The sequence below is a fragment of the Prionailurus bengalensis genome, chromosome C1 (assembly GCF_016509475.1).
Source record: "Prionailurus bengalensis isolate Pbe53 chromosome C1, Fcat_Pben_1.1_paternal_pri, whole genome shotgun sequence".
In the NCBI taxonomy this organism is placed as follows: Eukaryota; Metazoa; Chordata; class Mammalia; order Carnivora; family Felidae; genus Prionailurus; species Prionailurus bengalensis.
The window spans coordinates 73,481,530-73,496,750 of record NC_057345.1 but is presented as its reverse complement, the minus strand read 5'-3'; the positions used below and the strand labels follow the sequence as shown (position 1 = coordinate 73,496,750).

The 15,221-nt window shown below is 37.3% G+C and overlaps 1 protein-coding gene across 5 annotated transcripts in view; it reads right to left on the bottom strand.

Moving 5' to 3' along the window:
* Positions 1–5,452: 5,452 nt before the first annotated feature.
* Positions 5,453–15,221, bottom strand: part of SH3GLB1 (SH3 domain containing GRB2 like, endophilin B1) — a 34,781-nt gene continuing 25,012 nt past the window's right edge. For all 5 annotated transcript variants that reach the window (XM_043575496.1, XM_043575491.1, XM_043575492.1 and 2 more), the window contains 4 exons: positions 13,440–13,529; positions 12,952–13,052; positions 6,285–6,510; positions 5,453–5,922 (listed from right to left, as the gene is read on the bottom strand). In XM_043575496.1, coding sequence (XP_043431431.1) covers positions 5,815–5,922; positions 6,285–6,510; positions 12,952–13,052; positions 13,440–13,529 — 525 coding nt within the window. In that variant the 3' untranslated portion in view covers positions 5,453–5,814. The remainder of the gene's footprint in view (positions 5,923–6,284; positions 6,511–12,951; positions 13,053–13,439; positions 13,530–15,221) is intronic.

Below are 15,221 nucleotides of genomic sequence, written 5' to 3'. Positions count from 1 at the left end.
CCTTTGTGCCAGGTTCTCAGACTAGTGTGGGGCAGTTTCCATTAGGAGAAGTCTGGCATGGTCGGCCTGTCCAGCTCACCATTTTAGAATAATCTGATCACCACTTTGTTATGGCCACAAAAGCATAGCAGTTGAAATCTTCTACGTTACACCTTGACCGAGAGTTTTATTCTGGTTAGGTACTTGAATGCCTAAGTGTGCAAAAATTAGACAGCTTTTTAAAGCACTAGATTTTGTAGGTATAGCAGGATATACCAGGCAATATCCATTTATCACGACAGCTTCCAGGAAGATTTTATTCGGCAACAGTCGTGATATTCACTCCACTGAGGTTGGTAACAGCAACTGCCCTAACACACTCAGCTGGAAAGCGTAATAAATTATTATCTATTGGGTGCCAGGCACTTTGTAACATGGTACTCCTTTCAACCCTACAAGAAAGGTTTATGTTACTCTCATTCTAGAGTTGAGCAAAAAGGCTCAAGGAGGAAAGTCAGCGTTCTGCTTACCTTCCAAAGTTTTTACTTCTCTTTTTATAGCTAAGCTTTCTAAAACCAACTACAAGCCTGCATTAGAATGCAGAGGGGCCCCATTACAGGGGTGCCTGGGTGGTTCAGTCGGTTTAGGGTCTGACTCTTGATTTTAGCTGAGGTCATGATCTCCTGGTTCATGGAATCGAGCCCCGAGTCGGGCTCTGCACCGTCAGAGCCTGCTTCGGATTCTCTCTCTGCACCCTGCCCCCCGTCTCTCTCTCTCTCTCAAAATAAACAATAATAAAAAAAATTACCACAAGGTTCCACTCAAGATTGTTCTCTTACCGTTTCACCACAGTCAGAAAGGTGATTGTGTTTCCAGGAGATTGAATTAAAGGAGCGAGCTAGTACTACAAACATTCCCAAAGGATTACAAAACACATAATAGAAAGTAGAACAGTAAATGACGTCACATTGGAATAACTTAAGACTAATCTTAATTTTGCAGGGTCATTTTACCTTCCTCTTACACTTCAGTTTTAAACTGAAGGCCCTAAGAATCTTTAGTTGGAAGCCCTCCAAAAAGAAACAGTATTCTTTTACATACTACTGATAGAAGTGTAAATTGGTGTTTTCTAGGGGGCAAAGTGGCAGTAACAAAAGCTTTTAAAAACTGGCATATTCTCTCCACTAGCAATTCCAAGTATTCATCTTAAAGAAATATTAAGAACACATAAAAGATTTAGCAACACAATGTTCTTTAGAGCAGTTTATTAGTGAAAAATTGGAAACAGCCTAAAAGTCAACAATAGTTTAATAAAATGTGGCACATACGATGGCATACTGTGCAGCCATTAAAAAAGATGTAGAAATAGATTCAACACAGCAGGATAGTTATGGTATTGTCAAGTGAAGAAAAGTTACAAACAGCACGTACAACTTGATTCCAATTAAAAAAAAATGTATAAATGCACAAAAGAGTCTGGAAGGCTATATACCTCAATAACAGTCCTCCCGGATGGTGGGAGGATAGGTGATTTTTATCTTTCAAACTAAATTTTCATTTTTTTCCCCTTTTTACCAACACATCTATGACTTGTATTATTAAAAAAGCATTAACAATTCTCAAAAAGTCTCCTGTGAAGTAGGAATGAGAGTGGAGCTTAGTAACCTGAGGCACAGGGATGTAAACATTAGTCTGAAACTGCTTTAATGGCTTGTCAGGGTGCTTTGATGTCAAACTGTCACTGTGTTTAAGTGGAAATGTGGGTGGTCGTAGAGCTTACCCTTCTTCAGACTAAGGGATTCATTCCTAAGAAACCTTCCACAGCAACCAAGAACTGGCATTCCAAGCAAGGTTTCCCTTGCACACACTAAGCATACCTTTATCTCACCCACTTGTAACAGAGCCCAGCAAGGTACCTCTACCCTTGAGAACAGTGCTGGGTGACAGTACAGAAGGCAGGGAAAATTTCTCAAGTGATGTCAAAGAGTACCTGAAGGTGAAAGGCAAGTTTTTTGTTCTACTGAGGTGGTTCTCAAACTCACAAAAACAGATTGCGGGGCCTTACCCCCTGGGTTTAATTCAGTGGATCTCAGTTAAGGCTTACGAATTGCCTTTCCCCCCTTTCATTTGACAAGTATTTATTGAGTACATAAAACGTGCTAGGTCTTGTATTGTTGGAAATTTGTGATCAAAAGAATTATAGCCTCTATCTCAGAGCCTATATTGTAGATTGACAGATATATATTAAATAAATTATAAAAGTAACTCTATATATAATTAAAATTATGATAGTGCTAGAATAAAGAAGACAATTTTTGTCTTAAAACTATTTTTTAAAAATGTTACATGAAAGAACTAAGACCAGTTCTATAGCCCCTTCAAGACAAAAAATTAAGTACAAAGAAAGTACTTGGAAATACAAATTAGCATTTTAGACAAGTCCCTAGGTGATGCTGATATTGCATCTTAGGGTCTCACACTGAGAACCACTGCGCCCTAACTGAGTAGACTTTCTAATTAGGATAATGTGGGAGGAAGGGCACAAGGTAACAGCCATTTAATCCTCTGGGGGAGGGGCTGAGGCAAAGCTAGCTAGCTATTATGGCTCCTTACTCAGGCTTCAAGTGTTACATACTAGGCAACACAGATCTCAAAATTTTAAGCATTTGGGAGGCAGGGAAGAGATTTTTGAGGAATCCTGTCAACAAAGCATGGAGGTGAGCTGAGCCTCTGGGTAAACGGAGCTGTTGCTTCTTGTCCTGCACTTGTCACCTCTCCCACAGTATCTCAGAAAGGTGCTCCCGTATCAGCTCCTCCATTCACATTCTGTTCTTTTGTCCTAGTGGGTAACAGCAGACTGTGTGGATGGACTCGAACCCACTGGTGACCCTAGCCTCAGGTTTCTTATTTCTCCTGTTACTCAGAATGAGGCACATTCCCATTTCTGGGACTTAATGTTCTAATGTATCAGTTTTTCTGATTTAGCACCATAAAAAAAGATTTAACACCATGACCTTTCAGGTTAGATTACTTTGAGAACAGATGTAGAGGCAATCCAGTAATTTTTTTCAGTCTGTAAAAGAGCCTACAATCATTTCCAAGTTTATTACATCATTCGTATGTGCATCTTTCACGTTACTATACCTTTAAGCTCTGGGCCACAGAGCTTATTTAAATAATTTTAAATTGCACCATAAATTATTAGGCTTCCCAAGCTTTTCTTCTATGCCTAAGAAACTTTATGGGCTTTTACCTGAGTAAAAATCAAACTTATGACTTCATAAGTCAAAGCCAAAACCAAAAACCCACAAAAAACAAAACCAAAAAAAACCTCCCAAACCACCAAACAAAACCCCTTTAACATAAAAAGCAATGAACATGAGAACAAGCCCATATATTATGGTGGATTTGTGGTAGACAAAGGCACTAGAAGCCTTTGGACCTTAACATTATTGAAGGTACTAACATTATTGGATTACTATAGTCAACATTCATTTGATGGAAAACAAAAGGTTCTGATAAAACTTATGCTCTGGTGAGGTTAAACCTAGATCTAGGTGTGATTTAAAGGGAGTAGAGGATACAGGTAAGTAGAACAGAGCTTGGATATAAAAGGTATCTCTGGTACACAGTCATAAACAAGGCCTATAGTCTGGATTGGTCAGGAAGCTATGGGGGCTAACAAAGGGAAACTGGTATTTACAGAATGTTTCTACTATGTGTCAAACTTTTCCTAAAAAAGACTTACCATACAAGTTAACATTTGCTATATAATCCTCACAATAACCTTAAGGTGGCATAACTATTATCCCTATTTTACTAAAAAGGAAGCAACAGTTTATATAATATTGAAGCTCAAAGAGCACAGGATATGAGGAAGACTGGATTTGAACTCAGGGTGGTTTCACTCCAGTATGCATACTTTTTCTCCTTGACTACTCTACTTCTCATAAACTTCACTTCCATTTGCTGTTTAAGTTGACCTAGATTCTTTCTATGATCTCCTAAATCCTAAACCTGGACTGATGTAACATAAAAGATGGTACTCTCGGCTGGCTACAGACTTCCCTTCTGGGGAAAGAAAAAGTTCACTCACTTGGCTGGTGCTATAGCTAACTAACCAGCTTGAACACCTGTTAGGGTTACGAGTATGGTGATTCACAGTGTGAATCAAAGTGTCTTTGTACAATTATAAAATTGTAGAGCAATGTGTCTCAGCACAGAAATAAAAGGGTAACAACTACTGTTACAGTTTGGACTGTGGGCTAAATTATTATCAACATGTTGACAAAGTTCTGATTAGGAGCTCTTAAATAAATTTGAAAATACTTTTTGTGTTACGTGTTCATTTTTTAAAGTACCAAAAAGTGTTTTAATGCATTAACATTTCCTGGAAATGAACTACATTTCTGCACTTCACGAGTAAGCCAGACTGAACTCCTTTCAATTGTCAGAACGTGTCACATTCTCTTGGCTCGAGGCTCTTTTTCCCTCTGCCTCGAACACTTCCCCTCCATACCATCTCCCACTCCCCAAATCCAAATTAAGTGACTCAAAAGGTCTCAAACACAACACCCTGCATTCCTTCTATCATGACATGGATTCTGTTATATGGCAACTGCCTATTTATTTACTTAAGGTCTGCAGGGGGAAGGACTGTGCATCTTGTTCAGGGTAGTATCCCCAGCTGATCAGCATAGTGCCTGGCCCTCAAACAAATGTTTGATGAATGAACGAATGAGAATGAATGCAGAAGTCCTAACATGGAAACAATCTGCTGATTCATAGCAATGCTCCAAACAGCAATTTTCTGACTGTAAGTGTGTTTCACAACCGGAGATCCTGATCAAGATAACCTAAGTTCATTAATAAATATTCAAAATTTTATTAGTAAATTGAGTAACCAAAAATGTATTGTTTGTATGCAATTTTCCTCTATAATGAGTGTAGTTGCACTAATCAATATTTTGATAAGAATTTGTTGTTGCATAAGAACACATTCTCTTTACTGAAATATGTTCTTAACAGATCCAGTTCTGATTATGCATTAAATTGTGCCAATTAAACAATCTTAAAAGCATTGTTTAGCAAATTGAACTTGTTCCAGATGTTTTAGAACCTTAATGAAATATATACCAGAGAAATATGGTAATCCTTTTCAAGGATTTCAAGGACTAGTTGTTCTTAAATTTAAAAGAAATCATTCAGTAGTGTTTAATAACCACCCCCCCCCCCCCACCAAACCTCCAAAATAAACCATTGAGATACAATATTGAAATCACTCCATTTCTGTTGGAAAACAAGGTAAACATGGTAGATTAACTGCATTTCTGTTTATGGAAACATTCAGAAATATTATATTTTTCACAAAAGAGGCTTACACCCTAGAGCTCTTTTAAAACCAACAGTTTAAAACAAATTTTAATTTTATTCTTTGGCTATTAAATTATACCTAATAAATGAGTCACTGATATCAATTCACAATAAATTTATTTTACATAAAAGAAAAAGCTTGCCATTAATGAAAAAATTCAGTAGAAAACAGTTCTTCTGCTTTAAGTTGGAGCTCAAAAGTAGAAGCTGCTTATTAGTGAAACTCAGTAGAAAGGGAATTTTGTAAGAAAACATTCTTGGCATGAAAGCATTAACATAAATTCTGTAATGAAATATTTACCATGCAATTTCACTGGCAGAAAGGCTGGTTTCTGATGGCTGGTATTTCTTTTCAGTCTCCTAAGAACATTAACATGGAAGATACTTAAACCTGCTTTATTCAGAGTTAATTGTATATAAATACTGGTGTCATGATGGGTAATCTTTCCATAGTCCACCTATTTAATTGAGCAGTTCCAAGTAGGTAATTGGCACCCTGCCCTTCTGATTTCCCCTTTCCCCCATTAGCCAGTCTGAATCCATTCCAACGACACTGAACACAGTGATCACCTACAAAATAAAATAGTTCCAGTTACTATGTTAGAAAATAAACATTTGTAACTTGTTTAAGCTATTCATTATCAAAGTTCTTTAAACATTATTAATTTTGCTGAAAGATAAAGGATTTTATTAGAGGCAGTTTTAGAAATTTTCTAGTTATTTAGCAGTTAAAAACTTTAAATCTGTGCTATTCTATTAAAGAATAGTAGTTAAAATTTTTATAAAATGTTGATATAACCATCTTAAATCTATGAAAGCATTCATGATAAACTATTTACCAAAAAGTAATAAAGAATTTGCATTTTATTATAATACTAGAAGGTATGTCAATCTATGATACAGTTTTCTTCTTAAACCCATATATTACTCACCTCATCTGCCAGAAGTGATAATTCACTACTGTTTGCAGCATCATAATCATACAGAACCCTGGCCTTCCTGCTGCCACTGCACTCCTTAAGGTCAATGAGGTTGGAAGGGGAGGTGATTACCAGACCACTTGTTGAAGTCAAGGCAGAAGAACCAATCACATTTGATGAAGCAGATGGTGCAGGTGCCACAGAAGTCTGATTGTTGTTACAATAATTGGATGGAAAACTGTTGGAAAAAAATGGCCAATTATCAATTTCCAAGTGACTATAGCTTCTGAATACCGCCACTTGGTGGCAGTGTTTACTTTCTACCAACTTCCACTTTGGCTAAAGATTTACAGATGTAATATTTTAATAGCAAAGTACCCTAACTAACTTATGCCTCTTAGGCCATAGAGAGGAAGACACAGAATCTGAAGCAGGCTCCAGGCTCTGAACTGTCAGCACAGAGCCTGATGTGGAACCTGAACTCATGAACCGCGAGATCATGACCTGAGCCAAAGTTGGACGCTTAACCGACTGAGCCACCCAAGCGCCCCATGCAGGTGGTTTTCAAATATAAGTACTTGGAAGTTTTTTTCAAAGCTGTCTTTACAATTATAAACTTGAAGTTTAAAAACAAAATACCCCCCCCCCCCCAAAACATGCTATTTCCAGAAAAAAAATGAGTTTATCCTTAAAACACTTCCAAAAAACTTCTACTAGTATGTTTTATTAATCTTTTCTTGCCTTTATGAATTGTTAAATAAAAATATCAATGAATAACACTTCTATACTAGATACCACCACAAGAGTGAAGTCTTCTCAAGTTAATTCTTTGAGAAATATTTGAGTAACCAAACTCTCTTTATAAAACTGATCCAATCACACTTTCCTATTCATTCAAATGACAAATATTTATGGAAAATCTACATGTCCAACATCACTACCACAAGCTAAAGACACAAGGATGAAACAATACCCTTCCTTTATGGACATATACACAAGGGAAGGACATGGACATACAAATACTATGTTATGAGTAATAATTACCATAACGAAGACTCGATGGGAGAATAGGGCAAATTTCACAAGCTAATTCTGTCTTGTATTTTTTGTAGGGGAAAAATAGTAAAGTTTTATTAGAAACTAGTGAAATCTAGGGATGCCTCGGGGGCTCAGTTGGTTAAGCGTCCAACTTCAGCTCAGGTATAGATCTCACGGTTCGTGAGTTCAAGCCCCAAGTTGGGCTCTGTGCTGACAGCTCAGAGCCTGGAGCCTGCTTCGGATTCTGAGTCTCCCTCTCTCTCTGCCCCTCCCCTGCTCACACTCTTGTCTCTCTCTTGAAAAAATAAAACATAAAAAAAATTTTTTTTTTTAAAAAAGAAGTTAGTGAAATTTCTGTGACAAATGTGCTTGTAAATATTTTAAAGATAATTAAAATTTTCAATTTAGTGTAAAGCTACTGTTTCTCCAATACTACATGGAAAAGAGCATCAAATGGCTGGCCTATATTCATTCTCATCCAGGCATTTCTAAGGTTGAAAATTTCCTATGAAAATTCATATTTAAATTTTAATAAATATAAAAGGTCTCATCTGGTAAGGTGGGTGAAATTCATCCCTAAATGAAACACAACTTCCTTCTTCTCTTTATGACCACTGTGCCATCTGGAAATCAGTCAGCCAACAACACAATTCTCGTTAGTCTCATAACCTCTTCTCTAAACCTTCCTTCACCCTCTTATGCTTGTGTTTATTTTTCATACTTATTGAGTCTACAAGTGGATGGAGTAGGAGTTGTATGGTCCTCATTACCATTTCTACACTCTTCTAACCAATCTCGCCCAATCTTGGAATTTCAGGTTATTTGACTCTTTACTACCCATCATCTCTTGTTGCCATCATCTATGGATGTTTCATTCCCTTCTCCATTTCTACAAGATTTTAGTTCCTGGCTCACAGATACTGTATCTCACCTGGTGATTATAATATACATAGAGACAATCTTCCAACACTTTGCCTTTTCAGATCCATGGTATCTTCTCTTTCTGTACCTGATCCTGTAGTTCAGCCACGCATTTCTACTGCCTCATCTAGACCTCATTAATTCCAAAAACTATAACCCTTGCAATAATAATTTCCAACATCCCATTGTCTGACCATCATCCTTTTTTTTCCCCAGTACTCTCCAACAAGTCTATAGTGGATCTATGGTCCTACTAATACGTCCTTCATGGCCATGGTAATTACTGTAATCACTCCCTTGCATATGTCTTCATCTCCTATATTCCTCACTTTAAATTACTCATTTGGTAAAAATCTATGAACCTACTCAGTATCCATGTTATTTACTGTTGAGAGGAGAAAAGTACAAAACCATGTTGTCTGGCCTTGGCCCTGAATTTATGAGTAGGAACCTCAAGTGGGTCCACAATGCTGCTTAGCAATTACTATACATTTCTCTAAGTCCATTCACTTTCCATTCTTCTAATATTTCATACACTTTCATCCATCCTCAAAATTCTAGCAATTTCTCCTCTAACTTTATACTCGGTTGATGAGCTGTTTCCTTTCTCACAGAGAGGAAAAAGAACAATCAGGACACATCTACGTGTTTGTGGTCATCTCTCCTCTTACTACAGATGAGCTGTCTATGCTTCTATGGCTAATTTCTCCACCTGTGCACAAATCTCATTTTTACCTCTCAAGGATATCACGCTAGCAATTCTTCCTTTTCCCATGCTATCTTATTTCTCTATGTGCTGTATCATTCTCATCAGCTTGCAAACATGCTCTGATTTCTCCTATCTTAAAAACAAAAATCTGCGAGACCCACTTTCTCCTCCAGCTACTACTTCATTTTTCTGTTCCTCTTTACACTAGAACTCCTTTGAAAGATTTATCTAAACTTACCATCATAGTCCCTCCTCTTCTGTTCTCTTACACTGTAGACATGATCTGGCCCTATTGTTCTACCAAAACTACTCTTGTCAAGGTCAGCAAGGACTTCAATGTTCTAATCCAATGGTCTATTGACATTCCTCACTTCACTTGACATATCTAGTGATCACAGTGGATCCTTTCCCTCCACTTTCCTGTACCTTCCTCACTTGACTTCCAGGCCACACTCTTGGTTTATATCTTACCTTACTGTTCATTCCTTACCGCCACTTCCTTAGCTGTGCTGGAGTACTTCAGGGTTTAGTCCTTAGCCCTCTTCTTTTCTCTGCCTATATTTACTACCTTTCATCTAGTCTGAGACTTAAACATCCCTGATATGCTGACTACTCTCTAACTTGTATCTCTAATTTAGCTCCCAAACTCCAGACCTGCATATCCTAAAACTGGGCATCTCCACTTAGATGTTTAATAGACATTTCAAACTTCATTATGTCTAAAATTGGGCTTCTGGTGTAAAACTGGGGTTATCTACCACCCCAACCTCCTCCTCCTGTGACATTCCCCATTTTAATTAACTACAGCTCCCTTCTTTCAGTTGCACAGGCCAAACACTGATAATTCTTAACTCCTCTGAGCCCTATGTAAATGAAGTCTGTCAGCAAATCCTGCTGGTTCCACCTCTAAAATGTACCCAGGGTTTGATCATTTCTACCACACCTATCACATTCACCATGATCCAAGCCACCATCATCTCCTGACTGGATAGGCTAAAAGTTTGCAATCAGCTCCAAACAGTTCTGTGTGCTTCCACTCATGCCCTCTAGCATTTATCTTTAACAGAGCAGCAAGAATAGTCCTATTAGATGCTAGTTGAATCTGTCACTCTTCAGGGCAAAACCCTCAAAGGCTTCTCACCTCTGAATAAAGGCCAAAGCCCCATGTGTCCCAGCTTCCCGTTTTCTCGATTCATCTCCAGCCGAGCCCTCCTCACTGTTGCTTGAACATTACAGCTATGTTCCTGCTTCAGGGTTTTGTACTTGCTGTACCCTCTCCTGGAGCAATTTTTCTCAGATGCCTGCATGGTTTGCTTCCTCTCATCTTTCAGGTCTGTCTTCTCTAACTAGTGCAAACCTTTACCCCTAACCAAGGCACTTCTCCACTTATTTTTCTTCACAGCATTTATCACCCTCTAATGTAGTATGTAATTCACAGCCATATTGATTTTCTACTTCCCTCTGCCCCCCAATAGATGTAGGTTCAACAAAGACAGGGATTTGCTCTGTTTTGTTTACGCTGTATCCTTCATGCCTGGAATAGTGCATTTTTAAAAATTAAAAGCAAATGTTTCTCTGATAGATAATAGGGTTTTAATGACAAAAAGAACTAATTTCTAATTCAGGTTTTACCATAAAGTTAGGAATACATTTCTTAGCATCTCTTGCTCAGTGAACTCGGTTCCTCAGCAGTGGTTAAATATACACATTTCTGAAGATTAAAAACAAAAAAAACCCTCTCTTTCCCCACATAAGTGTGTTTATACACACGTGTTTTTAAAGCCTCTAACTATGGAATTTTACTTTCAAATTTACTAGTATAATTAACCTTTGTTCACCACTGACCTCTACCTATGTCACTTTGGGGGAATTAATGGTAAAAAGAAAAACACCCAACACCCATCCCTCCAACCAAACAACAACAAAAACCCTGAAAGACCATTTTTACCTTCTAAGAACTTTTACTGATATTTTAAAAACTATAGACTTTCTGCTACTGTAGCTTGATGTATTAAAACCTTCTAATTATTTAAAAGTAAAATACATCTGCTAGCCTTGTGACTAGTGCTTCTGTTTCCTCATCTGTAAAATGTGGATAATGGTACCCACCCTCACAGGTATGAGGACTGTAACATTACATATGAGGTGTCTAGAGGAGTGCCTGGGGACAACTAGAGCCCTTCCTAAATGACTACTGTTTTCAGTTACTACTACTGCTACTAACACTGCTCTTATAACCTGGTTCTACTTCTCAGAAATAGCTTCTGAATTAGCATGGAATTGGATGATTTGTCGAGTTCTGCAACTGAATACTTCTATACACTCTTAAAAAGCATAACCTGCAACATTAAAGACTTTAAACTCTCTCCCCCTCCCCCACTCTCTATCACTGGTCCTTACCAGTAATCTAATTCTTTGAGGGCAGGCTTTCTTCCCCAGAACAGCAGCACTCAGTTCACGGTAATGTCTGAGCTTACCCTAAAGTGCAATAACTAGCATTTTGTTTGGATGGAAGAGTTCCAAGCATTTGTATGGCTTTAAGCAGAGTGCAAGTATAGATGGTAACAACAGCAACCCCTCTGCTGTATCAGGACACAGTGAAAAGAAAGTACTAAGGCTTCTTGCGCTTAAAATAGTTGTAACGATGTGGGGATAAAGTGGTGTTCTGCTTTCAGGTATTTAACACCACTAACAAAACTTTAAATATACAGAAGTGTAAATCTTCTGTAAATCCTATTGGAATAACCAATGGTATCAGACCACGATTCATTTTTAAGATCTAAAATGGGTTTTGTGGATGTGCCTAATATTGTTCTAAGCCCAGTTTTAAAGGATTATGCAGAAAAGAATATTGAATCCACTTAAAAAAACCCCACCTTATTCCTTAAAATTATCTTCTCTTGATATTTTTTCCTTCAAATATTATGTATCACCCACTCCCTGCTTTAATGGTTTCTCACTATATAAATCTTAAACTCCTTACTATTACTTACTTTACAGGACATTGGTGACATGACCCTGCTTCACTCATCTAGCCTCATCTACCATCCCATTCCTTAACTCAAACACCATGTACACTCTAGCCAGAACGAACTACTGTCAGTTCCCTGAACTTGCCACACTACTCTTTTTCCCTGGCCTTTTTACATGCATGTTCTTCCTTTGTCTGAATATTTGTTGTCCCTGCCCCTTTCTTCATCTAAATTATTTCCACTAAAATAATTTCATTTGTGAAACTTTGCTAGACCCACTGAGTCACAGTTAGACGTCCCTTGCAGGAACCTACACTTCTACCTTTCCACTTGCCATCTGGCCCATCCCCCAATGGCCTTTATTTCTAGCTAGGCTTTAAATACCTAGGTATTTCCATCTAGACCTTGTAGAGACCATGTTTGTCCTATACATCATTTTATTTCCAGTGTAACCTTACAATGTGAACTCCATAAGGGTAAGCAATTTTGCCTGTTCTGTGTGCTGATATAATCCTAGAGTACAGAACAGTGCTTGGTATATGGCAAGTGTTCAATAAATATCTGATGAATGAATGACTGAGCTATGCATGTTATACGTTATCACTTTGCTTTAAAGTATATTAAAATATGATTTTTAATAATAACATCAATGGGCTTGAGGTCTTACAGACTATTCCAAAACTTTTTTTTTTTTTTTTTTTAAGCAGTGAACAAGTGAGTAATGAATAAGTATAAATTAGCTAGCTGATCTCTAAGGGCAAATAAGTGTCAATGTAACTAGTTAATCTTCCTCAACTAATTGCAAAGGTATTCCACAGAAAAGTGAACTTCAAACACTTTTGGTGCCAGGAGAGTTCAAAATGTTTTTGCTACCTCACAAGTCTGACAATTACTTTCCTTAAGAAAAAAAAATCTGATTTTAAGCAAGCTAACACAAGCCTTTAATTCTTTGAATCTTCACCTCTATCATTAGTTCATATGCAAAAATCTGAATTTCTTCTCTTATCAGGAGTTTTATGTGTGAAAAGGAAATTACCACCTTCCTAGTTGTTTCTGGAGGTCTAACATGTACTGGTAACATTGTGCATAATAAGTCATCTGGGCTTCCACAAAGTCATTCAGACAGCGGAGATGATGGGCCTGTAAAGGAAAGTTACAGTTACTTCTCAGTTCTATAATCTACTTAAAAGTGTTAAATTCCAAGGGGCAAGAAAGCACGACATATACTCATGGCAAAACACCAGTAACTAGCATTCTACTACAAGGCTTATTGAGACTGACCTCGGTCAGCAGTGTAAGAACAAAACGTGTAGCCAATAAAGGCCAACAAATGATGATAGTGGGAGAACTAGGTGATGAAGTATAAACAAAAATTTAAAATATTTCTCCATGTATCTTGGAAAGTGCCACAATTTAAATTTTCCTTGATAAGTGACTGAAAAAGAAGTTCAGTTTTCCCCCCTCAAAGTGCCTTAGGACCATCAAAGTCTTCTGTTTCAAACAAACTTCCAGTTAATGAACACTCACGTGCGTACTGCTGATTCCCTCTAACAGAAGTCTTGTAATCTCTGCTTGACGATCAAATTCACTTTGGGTTATTCTCAATTCCTGTTCAGACTTAAATTGGAATATAGTTTTAGAATTTTGCTTAATGACTTAGTCCGTTTTATGTACATTTGTTTAGACAGTTTACAAATCTCTCAGGTAAACCCTGAATGATGAGCTGGCAATGCTCTCATTCTGCTTTGAGTTTAAACTGTTCCCTGAACTCTACACCTCAGCTTTTCTATATTACTCAATCTAGATAGAATGTATTCCTTACCATTAATTGACTCAAAAAAATCTATTAATGTCAAAGCTTAATGACATACACATAAAAGCCTAGAAACACTACTATGGGACAGTCAATATACTGTCATGTATTTTGTCATGTCAATATAAAAGGTCATAACATTTTATAAAATCTTAAGAATATTAGTTTATATGTATATTTGAAAAAATTCTCAATTATTACTATAGTTAATTTATTTTGAAGTTAAAGATAGCCTTTAATCTCAAATGAAAAAACTTAAGAGTAAAGTTGTAAGATTTTAATCTCTCTTTTTTTTAATGTTTGTTTACTTTTGAGAGAGAGCACGTGAGGGAGGATGGGATAGAGAGGGAGACAGAGGATCAGGAGCAGGCTCTGAGCTGAGAGCGCAGAGCCTGATGTGGGACTTGAACTCATGACCTCAAACTCATGACATCATGATTGGAGCTGAAGTCAGACGCTTAACAGACTGAGCCACTCAGGTGCCCTAGATTTTAACCTCTTATGTTTAGTTATCAAACGTACTGTTTCTAGGCATATAGTTCTTAGGTTCCTTAAGAAGGAACTCTTTTTGCATAAGGGGTGACTTTTTAGTTTTCTTTCTAAACTTTGCATTTTATATGGCTTAAGCATCACTATTATCTACAAGATGTACTAGGGTTTTTCTGCAAGTTATGGGTGACCTTTAATCAGTAGTGTGCTGATAAACTAGCTGGGGTTGGGGGAGTTCTAATGTGCTGATTTTCATGGTGCAAATACTCCAACCACACATCATTTCAAGCTACCAAGGTGAAGTCACTGACCTCATGGCTGGAAAGAGGTGTATATAATAGCACTCCACTACTACTAGCTTCAACCCTCTCATACAGGTTCAGCGCTGGGACAAAATAGTTCACTAAAAAATCAACTCAATAAAAATAGTAAATACTCAATAAAAAACATCTTAAACCTTTAGCCAGAGTTGGTTGGTAGTAAGTGAGGAGGAGAAAAATAAAATCTCACATCTCACTCAAAATACTCAGCTTATCCCACACAGGGAATCATCATTGGTGAGAATATCATTAATACTGTTATGTTATACTACCTCTCCAGGATAAATAGCTCCCCCCACCTATCCAAGTAATATTTCTAAGACTGTAGTAAGTATAAAAACTAGGTCTAAACTTTTTCCTTGCACATCCCATCTTCCTCTCCGTCAACGTTTGGTGGCAATAGTTAACCTAGTGAACCAGTCAACAAGGAAACAAAATAATCAGTTGCTATAATCATTTTCATCACACTGGTAACAGACCGGGCAGAGTGACTAAGAAGCGACCACTAGATTGGATTTATGGAAATGAGCTTGAATTACTCAATAATTCAAAAGTTAAAATTAAATTTTACTTGGCTGAAACCAGAATGCATGGTGCTTTGATAACAGAGCTGAAGTTACAAGTTTCATCTAGAAGCCAATATGAAGCAGAAAAAAGTCCCAGGAGAAGGAAAGAATCAATCAATAT